The sequence below is a fragment of the Myotis nattereri genome, assembly GCF_964212035.1.
Source record: "Myotis nattereri genome assembly, chromosome: 2".
NCBI classification, from domain to species: Eukaryota; Metazoa; Chordata; class Mammalia; order Chiroptera; family Vespertilionidae; genus Myotis; species Myotis nattereri.
Window position 1 is genome coordinate 207,162,453 of NC_138076.1, and position 15,609 is coordinate 207,178,061.

Genomic DNA, 15,609 nt, shown 5'->3' on the forward strand with positions numbered 1-15,609 from the left:
TCCAGACTGTCCCTCGCTTGGCCTCGTCCTCCTGCCGGAGGGAAGGGGCTAATCAAGCCCGCCCCGCAGGTCCTGGGAGCTGCTTCCATCCCGTTTCCACCTCCCTCCTACCTGGAAGCTACGTGACTAGTCACAGGGCGATGGCGGCTCACCGACTTATCGGCTACCTCTAGGAAAGTCTAACCTACACTAAGAGCAGTTCGGCCCCTGAGGAGTCACAGTTGTGAAGAAAAGCTGCTATCGCTTATTTCTAGGAAATAGATCTCCACTAGCTCCCCTTGAACTAAGAGCTGAGCCCCAGCCCCCTTCCTTTCTAAGGAAAATAAGAGGCTCCGTTCTGACTGTGGCTGCTGGAGGATAACGGTGATGGCAGGTTTTGTGAAACCGAGAGCCTTGGAAAGGACGAATCGCCACAGCTGACCCGATCCAGGTCCTTGGGAGCTGAGCTGGGTAACACTAGGGATTCTGGGAAAGACCTAAGGACAGCTCTCTGGGGGAAAGAGGCATGTTTAGATAAAGATCTCCACTAGGGGTCTCCTCGAAGGAGCCCAGCTTCTAAGAGTAAGATGCTTAGTATAGAAAGTCCACGTCATGAGCTAAGTAAGCTGCTGAAATCTCTCCTGCACGGCGACTCAGCATCAATATGTTTTTAGGAATTATCAACCAGCACGCGCTAATGAACTCGCAAGATGCCAAACTCTCTTCTGACTCGGCTTAGTCCAGTGGGGACTCGAGCCAGGAATGGACAAGCTCTAATGCCTTGAGGAACCTGCCTCTGATGGAGTCTCCAAGTTCAAAGGTGGATGGGAGGCCAATACTGCCAAATCCAGGGGTTTCCGAGCCCTACTTCTCAGTGTGGATACCCAAAACTAGAGGCCCGATAGTGAGAAGCAGAACTCATCTGGTCTTGCTCAGGAAGGAGTTAGAGGGAGCCGTGTCACCACTGCCTGGAAGGCAGCAGAAGCCCTCGGAGAACACGGAGCTTGCCTGGGGTCCTCAGCCAGAACCAGCTGAACTGAAATGCACAAAGGGTAGCTCCCGCTCAAGCTCTGCCTCTTAAAGGGGTCCTGGGAGCTGCCTTCTCCACCCTTCCCTTCACCCTCATCCCTTTCTGGAGAAGAGAAGACTCTCAGCTCACTGCCCTCCTCCCTGCTGCGGACACAGCTGTTCAGAATGTGGCCTTGTCTCCAAGGGGTGTCTTGCCATTCTGTGAGAATGGCCCTCTTTGAACATGACACGAAATCTCTCTCGGTTCCTTTAGTCAGTAAAAGCTCCCCCTCAAAACAAAAGAAAATAAGAAAAAGAAATCCTCCTGCCCCCATTCTCTAGAAATTCCCACCCCCCCACTGCTAACTAAAAGATGTATATACACACAACAAAAACTGTCTTCACAGCAACAAACCGAACTTGGCTTGGGGAGGAGAACCTTTAAGTGGCCAGTGGACTGGGCAGTTTGGGGTCCCCTATTCTACACAACAAGAATTGCATCGAGGCCTCTAGCTTCCATGATGTCTCCCCTAGTTTCAGGGTCAGCCTCTCTCCCAGTTGCTAGGGCAGAGGATCCCCAAGGGGAGAGACATGTATTCTATCCGACAGGCCAGTCCCTCCCAGATACAAGCCTCTGCGTACAAAGAATGCTTGATGCTGTCGTATGTCAGTCACTTTAATTCAGGGACACGAATCAGTTATCAGTTAAGAACATGTGTGGAGGCAGGAGTTAAAAAACCAAAACCAAACCCATAACACACCGGAAGCTCCGTGTCTTTGAATTACTCCCTTTATCAGCTATCCCTGGGGTGAAAGGTCACCCTAGTACCAATGTGAATAGACCAGGGAGCCAGACAGACAGTGCTTTTCTGTTTTCTATGCCTTCATGCTGGAAAGGCAGGACCCTTGCCTCTATCGGTAACAGCTAACAGCTAGAAGAGAAACACTTTCTTCCCTACCTCGATCACACACACAGGGGAAGGCAGGCAGCAACAGCAGTGACCCACTGCACGGGCCGCCCCGTAACTCCTGGCCATCTCTGCCTCCTTCCCTACGGGAGAGCAGCCTCGGGCTTCGTGCTTTCTGTCCTGTAGTGTTCACAAATACCAACTGGTCCAGGTGCTCAGCTGGGGTCTTTGGAGGATAATGAGAAGCTGGGTGGAAGGGCCACAGGGGCTCAAGACTGGAGAGAGAAGTGACTCATAAAGGCTCTGGAGGATGACATTCCTATGGCTTTGGAGCTAGTACAGTGCCATCGCCGCCCTGACAGGCCCTGGCCACCAAGCCTTCCAGGGACAGCTGACCCAGGACGCGGTGCTTGTCTCTTGCCAAGTCTTCATTCTGTCTTGCACTCTGCACTGAATTTCTGATGAAAGAGGAAGATCGGGAGTATCAGAGTGCCTTGCAGACACGGCCTAACATCCTTTCTCTTCTCTTGACCCTCTGTACTGGCTCTTGACAGATTGTACTTCATCCTCAAACCATGTCCAGGAAGAAAGCCGGCCACTAGCTATTTATTTATTTTTCTGTCCCTGGGTCCTAAATTCCTGAATCTTGAGGACATGGGGGCAGGGTGTTCATAAAAGGATAGATGAGCTAAGCTGTGGTTCAATTAAAAGGGAAGGAGCCCAGCAGGAATGCTAGGATGGCAAGAAAGAAAAGAATCTTTTTCATACTCCAGAGTTCATTCTGAGATTAGTTTCCTAATGAGGTGTTTATTATCCACAGTCTGAGAGCAAGTTTGGAAATATTAATATAATTCCAAAAACTCTGCCAACTGTCTCAGGCTGTGCATGTAAGATGATTGTAAAAAGAATGGAGAAGACAGGAGGGAAGAGGAGAGGAAAGTGAATTTTTAATTCTCCTGCTTGGCAAGTACAAATTCCTATCATCTATTAGCATGTGGGTTCCAGCCACAACCAATCAGAATTGCCTGCCAAAGACCAGAAACTCAGAAGACTAGAAGACTATCCTGTTGCAGAAAGATCTCTCCTGCTTCTGCGTGTCCCCCCGCCGGCCAGCACCAGATACACTTTGGTAATTCTGTCTGCTGATTTCTGATCAGACACAGTTCTTAGTTCCTAATCTCTCTCCTCCCTCATTAATTGCCTCTTCCGTGATTGACAGAAAGCTAAGCACGGACATACAGACATGGAAATGCATTTTGTTTTTTTTTTTACCACAGTTAAAAAAAAAAGGAAAAAAAAAAAAAAGAAAAAATGCACAATCTTTGGAACAAAAGAATTAAAGGCAGAAATTTAAAGGAAAAATACATATTCAAAGAACATAGTGAGGTATAAAAAAGTATTCTCTCTTTTTTTGTGTTTTTTTTTGTTTTGTTTTGTTTGTTTTTCCTCTTCATCTTGCTATAGAGTTCCTCTACTAGTAAATATTGCAATAGCCAGGCCTCATGAACTGGGGGCTGTCCCACTTGCAGGGTCTCACGTCACTTCAGTAGGGGGCAAATCGGCTGTAGCCACCTCGGTATAAACTCGCCTGCAGTGATTAAAGACATAAAAACAATTAAAAGGTTGATGAGAGAAGCATTAAAAATGAAGAAAAATGCCCTGAGGAGGGATTTGGGAAAACAGCTTCCTTAGAAGCTTCAAAGCAACTGATGCGATGCTGCCAGGGGCTCGAAGCAGTGCCCAGGACACTTACTGTTGACCCGAGCTTCTCAGAGTGAGCGCATGCCAACGAGGCACTGCGTTATCCACATGAACTAGCACAAAAGGGAAAGTCAGCACAGTTCACAACTAGGTCTGTCAATGGGTCTTTGTTTACCTTGACTACATCATTACAACCATGACCTTATTACACTTATCTGTCAATGGAGGACATGCTACCTCTGACTGCTATTTCTGTCATATCCCATGTTTGAGACAGTGTGGGATTTAAACCTGAGTCAATCTTTCAATGAATAAAGCCAATTTCCTGACATACATGTATGTATAACTGGGGTTTTAACTGGGTTTTATTTCTTTACTAGAGGCCTGGTGCACAAAAATTCATGCACTCCAGGTGGTCCCTCAGCGTGACCTGCACCCTCTCGCAGTCTAGGGAGCGGGCCTAAGCTGGCAGTCGGACATGCTTAGCGCTGCTGCAGGGCTTCTGGCTGAGCAGCGCTCCCCCCGTGGGAGTGCACTGACCACCAGGGGGCAGTTCCTGCATTGAGCGTCTGCCCCCTGGTGGTCAGTGCACATCATAGCAACCAGTTGTTCTGCAGTTCAGTCAATTTGCATATTAGCCCTTTATTATATAGGATGTTTATCTAATGGTGTCTCTTTTTTTTCAAATAAAATATCCCTAGGAACATAGATAGCGCTCTTTGGGTTATTCTTTTATAGAGGACTTACATCATGTTGGCACTAAATAAAACCTTAGGAACTTCATCACTTTCTTTGTATTGTATGTCTCTACCTTAATTCTAAACACACACCCCCAACCCAGCCTGGGACCCTATCACTTCCTCCCACAAATCTTCATGGGCAGGAAGTCAGTGTGTGACAATGACAGGCTGTCTCATTTACTTTAAGACTTAAATCTGCCGAGACCGGTTTGGCTCAGTGGATAGAGCGTCGGCCTGCGGACTGAAAGGTCCCAGGTTCGATTCCGGTCGGGGGCATGTACCTGGGTTGCGGGCATATCCCCAGTGGGGGATGTGCAGGAGGCAGCTGGTCGATGTTTCTCTCTCATCGATGTTTCTAACTCTCTGTCTCTCTCCCTTCCTCTCTGTAAAAAATCAATAAAATATATTAAAAAAAAAAAAAAGTTAAGACTTAAATCTGAGCCCTCATTCTGCCCCCCTCACACCTTGTCCGTGCTCCCAGGCAGTGGCCAGGCTGCACTTCAGAGTGCAGAGTTTTGGACATTAGTAGGTGTCACAGAGGAAAGGCCTATCTTTGCTGGAGTCAGTGAGTCCCCATCGTGGGACCTGGAGGCATCCAGGCTAACACAAAAATGCTGGGGTGAGGATTTGAGTTCGGTTAAGGGGCATCATTCTAGAAGAGCTCTAGCCTTCTATGGAAAGACCGTATTTTTGCAACAGATATTACTACTAAAATATCTTTGTAAGGCGTTCACCTGTTGATTTCTAGTACCATCTACCAGAAGACTTACAAACAGCAAGGACAGCCTTTGGCACCTGCATTTGCAACTCATACAAATTAAGTTATCTGAAAAGCTTAATGTAAAAACTGGAGAGTCTTATGCCCTGAAGTCCTTGCTAACACCTATCAATAAAACTGCACTACAGTTACGTATCCAACATTTGAGCCAATGTAAGATATCAACCTGTTTCCTTCTTTCTTTCTCAAAAAATGTTGTTACTCAGGGCAGACTGACACTGTCCATTCCTTTCTGCTGTCCTTACCCAGGCCTGTGGCTCGTACTATTGCACCCAGGGAGAGAAGGTGTTATGAAATTTCCAGATGGTCCTATGTGGCTTTAATACTTTGGTAATGGAAGAAGGGCTAAATTTACTATCTCCCTAGATCTTATATAGTCTGTAGGTAAAAGCCAGGAGTAAAATGTTTTTTAAAAAATTGTACATATACTTACCACAGCGCCAACTCCATAGCTAGCGGCAGGGGCAAGGGCATGGTAGGGGTCAGCTGTGTACACCCTGCCATAACTGGAAAGGAGAAATACAATCAGGGAGAGAAAGAAAAGATAGTAACCCCCCAAATGAAAGGGTTTACTGTGCTAAGGACTGGTGAGCGGCTTGGTCTTAGAATGATTATTATGAAATTGGCAGAATGGAAAAAGCCTTTAGATTCCTATTCCTAAATATAGTACTCGGAAAAATTCTAAGGTCTTCTCTAAGATGGAGAAGAAGGGAGCTGCAGGTGACAAAGAGGGAGGCTGCGGTGAAAGGAGGCAGCGCCACGGCTTTCGGCATGACAGGCCACTAGGAGAAGGCCAGGCCTGCGGGCAGCCCCAGGCACTAGGTGCCGTTTTGGAAGCGGGGAAGGGCAGAGAGGCAGTGATACTCGGGACCATGTACCTACCCGTCGCTGTAAGCGGCGGCAGCGGCTGCAGCAGCCGTGGCTGCGGTTGCAGTAGCAGGCTGTGCATATCTGTAGGCTGCATATCCGGCCTACAGGAGAGAAGAGAACTGACTTTACAGCTACCTCTCCCCCCGGAAGCACAGATGAACACACACCCACCCACACGAGACAGACAGACACAGGGAGACACAAACACAGACACACACATGGGAAGAGGATGTTTCAAACTGCATCGGTCTACATGTTACTCCCCTAGTGCAAGAGTAAGCTCCACCCTGCACAGGGACTCGCTGTCCAATTTGTGACAGTAACAAAAATAAACCATCTTGGTAGGACTGTTCTCAAATTTAAGAAATGAAGATATGAATTCTGATCTGTCTTGTTTCAGTCTCCGCTGGAACTTTCAGCAGGAAAATATTCATAGGAAGTTGGGAGAACTTTGACTGACAGGAAGTACCAATTAGAGAATGAAAACATTAAATAAATGTGTGTTACCGTCCAGTTCCCTGATGCATATGCAGACTCTTATTGCTAAGAGTCTGCGGTACATAACAAAGGCCCCGTATAGCTATGCCCCATCGACCTAGCACGCTTGCCCAGAGGGTGCGAGTGGAGGCAGTATTTAGGAGGAAAGGCCAGGGTAGACCTGGGGTGGCAGACTTCAGCCTGTGCACCCAGGGCACTTGTCGCCTGTTTTTGAAAGTAGTTGTGACAGAGACTGTCTGGCCGACAATATTGAGCACTTGGCCCTTTACAGAAAAAGCTTGCTGACTCCAAGCTATTTCAGACTCAGGCAAGTTAGACTACAAATGGCTGATTCCCTTTTGGCTGGATTAGGATAGATTAAGAACCGCCCACCCCAAGCATTTAACTGCATTTACTCTCCTTCCCTCTAAGATTATGGATTCTCAAGTCCTGATCCTATCGCAGGCTGCAGAGTTTTTCTACTAATGGCTCAAATACCCTCAGTCCGAAGGAGCTGCTACTTCGCCTCAGTCTTGAAGGTTCTCACTGCTGGGTAAACCCCATGAAGTCCAGAAGGAGCGCAAAGGTAACCACACAATGCCACCAGAGGCAGGCTGTTGCAGTGGCAAGCCCGACCTTTGGTTACTTCTAGAATTCGTCTATTTTAACAAACATAATTCAGGTGTGAATTTTTATTGCTGCCGACTCCTATCAAATATGACTACGCTCCACTGGCCCGTTCTGACACCACTTGAGCAGCGACGACGGCACACGTGGTTTCTGCAGGTTAGCAGGCCCCCTGCTCACGGACAGCTGAAGCCTCCTGCCCGTGCTTTCTACTTCCTATTCCCTCCAATGTCCAAGTTTTGCTAAATCTGCGCAAGGAATTACAAATTCCGTTCAGTATCATTTCTTAGGATGGATAACAAGTATTTTCTAACAGGAGTCTTGCTCTCCTTGGCCATCTGATGTGGCAGCTTCTGGCTGGCTGCTTTTATTTCTGTCCAGATCTTACTTTGGACATACCTGCAGTTCCTTACAGGCCCCTAGCGCTCTCTGCTTCCTTCTTCTGTAATGTGTGCTTTCCCTAACTGAGGAAACGGCACTGAGGGGCATTTACTCTTGCTCTGTAGATTCATTTGCCTGAGTCAGTTAGTTTCAAATGTGCACTTTCAAATCCCTGATTGGCTTTCAGTGGTTATGTGTTATTCCTTCTTTGTTCTTCAAAGGAATGACTTAGAAAAGTAAAAATTTATTTCTCAGTTACAGATTAAGGAAATTCTGCCCGGCCAGTATGACTCAGTGGTTGAGTGTTGACTTATGAACTAGGAGGTCATGTGCCAGGGTTGTGGGCTGGATCCCCAGTGTGGGGTATGCAGGAGGCAGCTGATCAATGATTCTTTCTCATCACTAATGTTTCTCTCTCTCTCTCCCTTCCCTTCCTTTCTGAAATCAATTATATGAAAATTCTAATTAATATTAGCAAGCATTGGCAATGACAGGACATGGCAGGAAGCACCCTCGGGGCTACTTTCAGTCAACATGGCTCCTTTCCTTCTAGTCAGTTCTGTGGGAGCCGGCAAGCAGGACCCAGCTGCAACCTATACACATCGCATCATTTATAAACTAACTCAAGTTTCTCTTTATTTTTTTAACTTCTAAAGGAAATAAGGCAGCAAAAGCATTTGTTAAGGCAACAAGCTAATAAATACTATTGGAATAGTAGGCTTTGAATGAACCTGAAAGGCTCAATGCAAAGCTAATGCTTGTACTATAATGTGTGCAGCAGGGTTACCTTTGCTAAAACTTCTTTGTGAACCAGGATAATGTGGTAAAGAAGCATTACGTGGTTTGTCTCTAGTATTCTCTCAAACACCAAAATAATCTTTAAAAAGTAAAAATAAAAGTCAAGGTAATAAAAGCAGTTAAAGCCCCAAATTTGTTTACTTGAATGGAAGATTAAAAACTGAAGTTCTAAGACATAGGGCTCACGGTACTATAAGTAAGGCTCACTAAAGACAGAGATAGTGGGGAGTACATCATATCAGTACAGCTTTGAGGGGCACCGCACTATTTCTGGAAAAAAAGAGCTTCTGAATGAGATTTCCGATAGGACAATCCCCTCAGAAGCCATCAGAACCTCGATGTCTTGGGGTTAATGTTATTTTTACTCCAAAGGGATCAGACTGTGGGAAGAAGCTTCCTTCCACGCCAGAAGGAGGAGGACAGAATCCACCTGCAGTAGTTTCCTTCGATTGAAAGCGAATCTGACTTTGGAGTCTGCATTTGATGGGGTTCTCTGCTATTCAAATTCAGGAAACAGGGCAGGGATGCAAATATTTTATTGACAAGAAAAGGCTCAAGAAGGATATTAACATTAAGAAAAATTACATTAATGTTTTTCTTAAACATCACTACTCTCTTAATTACTTTATGATAATGGTGCGACTGGGAGGTCTTTTACAGGGGGGGTCTGTGCTTAGGATGGCCAGGTAATATCCTAATAAACAAATTTGGTAATTCATGATGATTGCTGCAAAATTAGAAAAATTGTATTTTGTATCATGGATTTACTCTTCTTATAGGTAGTCTTACTCCAAAGCATTTCTGCTCCTGCTTTAAATTGGTTGTTGAATGAAATGTATCACATAATATGAAACAGGACAAAGAAAATGCAGATATTTCTATTCCAAATTAGGAGCGAATCTGATTCCAGGCTGATACTTTCCTCAGTGTCACTTCTACTAGCAAATCTGAAGTCTTTTGTAGAACATGAGAACAAAGTGCAGTTTGAAACACCACCGTTTTCATTACTGTCTCTTAAGTTTTCCAAAAGAACAAGGGTAGGGGAGTGGGTAGGAGAGACAGGGCTCAGGCGTGGGGAGGGGATATGGCGCCACATTTATTAATCACATTAAGAACTAAGCATGCCAACATCTGGAGCTAAAACAACCAGCAAATCACCACGTTCAGACTCGGATTGGCTAACTCTATCTATCCCAGCATTCTCTTGGGACAGCGGTTTGCCCTAGGCTACCACAAGCTCGGTGAAGTACAGCCTCAATTACTAGAGCGTGCAGCCACAACGACCTGGTATTACGGAAACAGTCAGTCACCACTTGAGTTAACATTCCAGACCCTAACGACTGGCCCCTCCCCAGCCCAAAGAAAAAGGAAATCTTGCCCACCCTAGCCCTGGCCCAACCACAATGTTAATAATTATAACAAGCAGTAACCCATCTGTTATATCAGAGAAGGGAACAGAGACTCCACTGAGAGATTTGGAGTGAGATGTTAACATTTCTTCAGCTGACTGCACAAACAAACAAACAAAAAAGAGGAGAAATAATTCATTTGGAGATATGAAGTCATGAAATAGCTGATGTGTATTGCTTTTAACCATGCACTGATGCAAAACTGAAGCAACCATTAATAATAAAAATTAAAAAGGACATATGTATTTACACACAATCAGACCTGTTTGATCTGAAGCAGTTTGCAGATTCTATCTGTGTGTGATTTGAAATAAAACAAAAAATGGGGATTAGCATGGCCACAGCACACCCTAATGTAGGAGGGCACACACGGACAGCTTTGGAACCCTGATCGCTGGATAAATTTGGCATGGCTACGCCTGATCTAAATATACTCGCCCCTTTACACACAATGACTTTCTGATTCTTCTGCAGTTCACTCTGCATGACTCCTCGTGCTCCCAATGGGGCGGCCCAGTGCTACCTCACCCACTTAGTCAACCTTCCTGACCTGGCAATGTGACTCAGTCCTGGCCGGCAGCACTCTCGGGTAGCTTGCCCTCTGTCAGCACCCATCCATTCTGATCCAGTGCTCTTCTAAAATATCTCCTGCTTAAGCATTGCATCATTACGCATAGCCATAACATGTCTCTGCTTTCAAATTCCAGCTTCTTCAAAGGAAAATGCTGTTACCTTTAAGATCCTTTTGTTGTTGTTAAAGTCTGTTTTCCATGACTCAGAGTCCCCTCCCAGGGATTTGCTACTGCACTCCATCTAATTCATCACCTAATGAACTGTATGGCGTTGCCACACTGACCACATGACTCTCTGCAGCTGGGCTTTCAACTAGACCAAAATGGAAGGGCTCTACATATCACCCCTCCTGCACCTGACCTCCGGCTGCCGCTAATTCTATTAGCTTAATCTCACTCTGGCAGACTTTCCCCGTCTTGATTTTAACCTAGCCTCTAACTGTATTATATTTGTTTTAGGTTTACATTAAAACAGGACTTTGGTGAGCATGTGATGTCAAGACACCTTCGTTCTACCTGGAAGACAATGACGTTATGTGACACTGAGGAGGGGGGTGTGTACTTCAAGACCAGCAGACAGAATGAGAGCTTGTTCCCTGGATGTGGTGCAGGTTGCTACAGCAAGAGGGGTGTGTGGGTGTGTGGGGAACGGCGGGTGCGGTGCTGAAAATCACCGCAGCAGAGAGAGGCTGGCTTGGGCTGAGTGCTGTGCCTCTGCGACTCATGTTGTTTGCCCCTACACACTTCTACCCTCCCTTCCCTCACCTCTGCCCCACTTCAGCTGAGAACCGCTGCTCTAGATTGCTCTCGTGTGAGGGCCTCCTAGGAGACAGAGTTCTTATGTGGCAACATGGCACCTTTGATTGAAAGTGAGTAACACAGATGTGAGTATAAAAATTTATAATTGTTACGATCAGCTTGTTATCTCTCACTTGTTCCTTCTTAGAGAAATCATCTTTAATGAATTATATCTCTCAAACACTGCTATTCCACATCTCCCGAATGTTGCTCATTTCCAAGCTCTTGGTGATGCTACATAAATGAACGGAATTGTATAAAGCTATCCTAGCATCCAGCTATCAGCAGCAAACCTTCTAACAGTGCATTAGTATCCAAATGAACTCACTGAGTTGTTTTAAGATGAAAGGAAAGTGGAAGGGAAATACATGTTTCAATTTTAGAGTCCCAATATGTTTAGATTTTAAAGGCAACTTCTACCGTATGTAGTAGCACAGTCCAATTACCACTATGATTCTACTACAGGGCCCAATTTGGGATTCAGGAGATCTCATTGGACAGATTCTACTTTCTCCCTTTTCTCATTTCTTTCAGAGTAGTAAGAAAATGTCCCCCCTGCTAAGACCTCCAAATAGAAAAGCCCATTGAAGCACATGTTCAATGTGACTGACAGACTAAAAAAGGTGGCAGTGATGGGACAGTGCACTAACATGCCAGGGGCGGATATGTGGCAACGGGACAGGGGCACTTAATTTTGGAGGTAGTGCCATCATGTATGAACTTGACTGTGTGCACTGCTGAGGTAGCAGGGCTTAGATCACACGCTCACAAGTCTTGATTGTCCAAAAAAGCCTCTGTTCCCATCTCTAACGTGGAGCTGGAATGGTTAGTATAATTCAATTTTTTTTCACTGCAATCCACATCTGATTGATTGGCAGGTCACACTGGCACTCCTACCTGAGGTATTTTAGCGCTAATGATTGGTTCCTGTAAGACTATTCTATAACAGAACACAGGAAGAGCAGTTCAAAAAACACAGCTGTGGAAGGAAAACAATCATACAAAAAGCCCGCTAAGGGGCCCACCAGCCTTTTCTTTCCTTTGGATGCAAGCATGCTTTTCACAGGGTGACAATTAAGGAGCAGTTACCCACTTAAGTGAAGTAGGGTGAACCATGCCTTTTCTATTGGTCAAAAAAGGAAGGGGGGGGGGGTGCGGATGGACACATAATCTATGTGCTTACCCCATGGGACTATGGGGGGATCACTTTATAAATTACAGGCACAATCGCTACATCAGTTCTTCAGAGAAGAAAGTGCATAAAAGACACAGAAAGGAAGAAAATGACTAGCAAGGATTTCAGCCTAGGAGCAGATCAGAGAAAAGAGATTTTAAAAACCTCCACAATTAATAGCCTAAATTACTATAACAGAACAAAAGCAGCAACTTACACTCTTTTCATTCATGTCATCTCTCAAGTTCAAAGCCTGTTCTAATTAGCTAAACCCTCCACTCTTTCTATTTCTAGCCTGCCCTCTGAGGAAACAAGAACTAACCATACCGCGGTAGATTTCCACAGATGGAAAATGCAGAGAGAAGCAGAACAAACTCAAGGTAAAACGATAGGGCTTTCCTGTGTGTGTCTTTAAGACGCATCCTTTGCTCCCTCACATATGGAATAGGGAATATGAAGTTCTAAAAGCTAGAATTATATTATACCTCACTCAACAGTTAGCTCATAAAGTATTCTTATTTTTCACTAGTGGATTGGGATATGATTTCAGCCTCAGTGACCAACTTTTTCCTCCAAGTAACTGCTTTAAGATAGGAAGTAAAAATGGTAATTACTACTAACTCTTTTCATCAACAAGAGGCCACGGGTCAAAAAAATATTTTGGTAAGGTCACTGGATTACTTTTGTTTAGCTTGATACGGTAATCCAGCAAGTAGATAAACAAAACTCAAGGGTATTTTCTCAACTATAGAAACATCATCTCTCTCTTAATGAAATCGCATACTGTGAACTAAGGAAATAAGAGAATTGTCAACAAATAATTTTGGTTGATTGACTTAATAAGGTGGAAGTAGGCCATAATTAAAAAAATCCCCAAATATGGAACATATTAGAGAGGGGGGAAAAAACTTGACTTAAGAAATAATTCATAAGGAAAAGTGTGCTCTAATAGAATAGATTTCAAGAAAACAACTTTAATAACATAAAGATGAGTTTCATGAGAATATGGACACTAATGTAAATGGGAGAATGTACATGCTAAGGTCGTATGTAAAATGTGTACATGTAGAAAAGTGTCATTTGGGGTAAAACTAGAAAATATTTCCTTAATCCTTAAGTTTCACTGTCAGCAAGGAAAGAACATATCTTTCCATACCTCTTGAAAATCATCTGAGGAAATATGTGAATTTTGATTAAATACTGAGAGGTAATGAAATATGGATTAGTTGGGTTTTGTGCTTGGTTATATAATAACATATGTAATCTAGGGTGAGTCACAATCTCTCTGAGAGACATATCTTTGAAGTGACAAAGTTGGGCCCGAAACATGGGTAAGGTTCCTTGAAGCATTTCTCAAATTAAAGAATACTCTGAAGGTCTACTCTACACAGGACAGGTGTATATATTCACTTACAGTACCACGTAGGACCATTCCACCCCATCTCTACTTCCAGCTACACAGAGTCTCTACATGCATTCTGAAAGTGCACAAACATTTTTAGATTGCCAGAGAATCTTGGCAGATTGTGAAAATTAGTTCACTAAAAAGGCATTCTTAGTGATTTTGGGACGTAAGGGTGGAGACAGCATTTCCAGACAATTATAACCTAGGTCCAAGAAATAATTTCATGGTGACAAGTTTACCTTACAAAATTGTTTCTTAGTGATTTGGTGGTTAGACCAAGCTTGCGTTCAGAAAAAGGTCATTTGGGGAGGTCCCTGTAAAAGATTTCAAAACTCACAAACTCTGACTCTTTGTCAGATCACTTTGTTCATATTTTAAATAATATGTGACAAACCAATCAGAACGTTAGCTATAGCTAGACAGACTAAGTACTGGGTTACATGTTAACATGGCTGGTAGAATCAACAAATCATGTATGATAGTCCAATGTTTGTAAGAGAAATCTAGGTTGCTAATTCTGCCACTTGTTTCCCTCTAGATGGCCCTTAAGAAAAGAGACCTACCAGTTGTAAACCTTCTAATATAGAAGGGCCTTAGGCAAGTGAATATCGGTTTCCTCTCCTTCCCACCCCTCTTCACTGGCATCAGTTCCTTCTTTTGCTTTCACATGCTAGTGCTCTCTCACAGTATGTAAAACAGGAGAAGACCAATTCAGAAAGCTCACTGCCATCTACATTAATCAAAGCTCTAATGATCTAAAGAGGGATGTGAAATGAGAAAAGCAGAAAAGGAAAAGAGCTGGTTGAAGGCTAAGCTGTCCTGTCATTTATGTATGCACATGATACGACAGTAATAAAAGACTTTAAACCTGCTGATCATCTCGCAAATATGTTCGTGATCCATAGACCATCTGTGGGAAGAGGGAAGGGAAAAGAATATGTCCAGTAGACTGACTCCAGCAATGATCAGGAAACCCAAAGGCTTAGTTTGGCACCCAGGGGAAAGCGCAGTGGCAGAGAAGCATGCTTGCATTCTTAAATATATAAATATATATATCCACAAGGAAAAAGAAAACAAAAACTAAATAAATGATATTTTTTAAAAAAACCAAACAAACCAAACCAAAGAAACAGAAAAAAAAGGCTGGCTTGTCAGGGGGTGGGGTCGAGAAGGCCCCAGTGTGTGTACTTACATAGAGGTCAGCACCGTAAAATCCGTCCTGGTAAACCACACTGCAGAAAATCCACACAAAAACAAAAACAAAAAAACAAAAGAACAGAAACACATTCCGGTTATTGAGGACGGCAGCATGCACATGCGCTTTACATGGGCAGGTGATGTATGAATACACGACCTGGGCTCAGGCCAAGGCCAGTCAGCGAGGACACAAGAAAGTGCACGCACGTTACTCAGCTCCAGGACATGCGAGGAGGAAAGGAATGCAGGCTTGGAATGAACCACCTGGATGTCTGCTTATTAAAAGTAAGATGAAAACAAGAAAGAGTATTCCCAGGGGGCCTAATACAGCTATTGAAAATCTGCTGGATTGGAAATATCAACTTTTCATATCTGGAGTGTTTTTTGTTTTTAATAAGCTTGCCCTAGGAGAAAGTTTTCTTTAAAGAGTGTCAAAAGGTGTGTGTGTGTGTGTGTGTGTGTGTGTGTATAGGTGGATGGGTGGGGGTATGGGGGTTGGCATGAAGAGAGGGGTTTAACATGAAAAAAATGAACCCAAAGAATTCCATTAAGGTGAGACCTAGGCTAAAGTATATTTCAAAATTATGCTTAGTATCTTGTTTTATTTTTGTAGTGATATATAAATTTTTTCTGATATCCATACATCACCTGCTTTTTACCCTGCACATTAGACATGCGATAAGATTTGGCTGATCACACAAGCATGCAAAGTATTATTATTCAGCATTTTAAGAACCAATGCAACACCTCAGAAAAACAAGTCAATCAATTCTGACCAAAGTAAACA

The 15,609-nt window shown here is 44.0% G+C and overlaps 1 protein-coding gene across 39 annotated transcripts in view; it reads right to left on the reverse strand.

The window, feature by feature from the left end:
* Positions 1–1,648: 1,648 nt before the first annotated feature.
* Positions 1,649–15,609, reverse strand: part of RBFOX2 (RNA binding fox-1 homolog 2) — a 265,677-nt gene continuing 251,716 nt past the window's right edge. For 14 of the 39 annotated variants that reach the window (XM_081083431.1, XM_081083427.1, XM_081083428.1 and 11 more), the window contains 4 exons: positions 14,818–14,857; positions 5,997–6,085; positions 5,548–5,620; positions 1,649–3,483 (listed from right to left, as the gene is read on the reverse strand). In XM_081083431.1, coding sequence (XP_080939557.1) covers positions 3,439–3,483; positions 5,548–5,620; positions 5,997–6,085; positions 14,818–14,857 — 247 coding nt within the window. In that variant the 3' untranslated portion in view covers positions 1,649–3,438. Of the gene's footprint in view, positions 3,484–5,547; positions 5,621–5,996; positions 6,086–8,120; positions 9,775–9,938; positions 9,971–11,943; positions 11,987–14,817; positions 14,858–15,609 lie in introns of those variants that run through there. The other 25 variants (XM_081083405.1, XM_081083395.1, XM_081083397.1 and 22 more) reach the window with 6 other exon arrangements.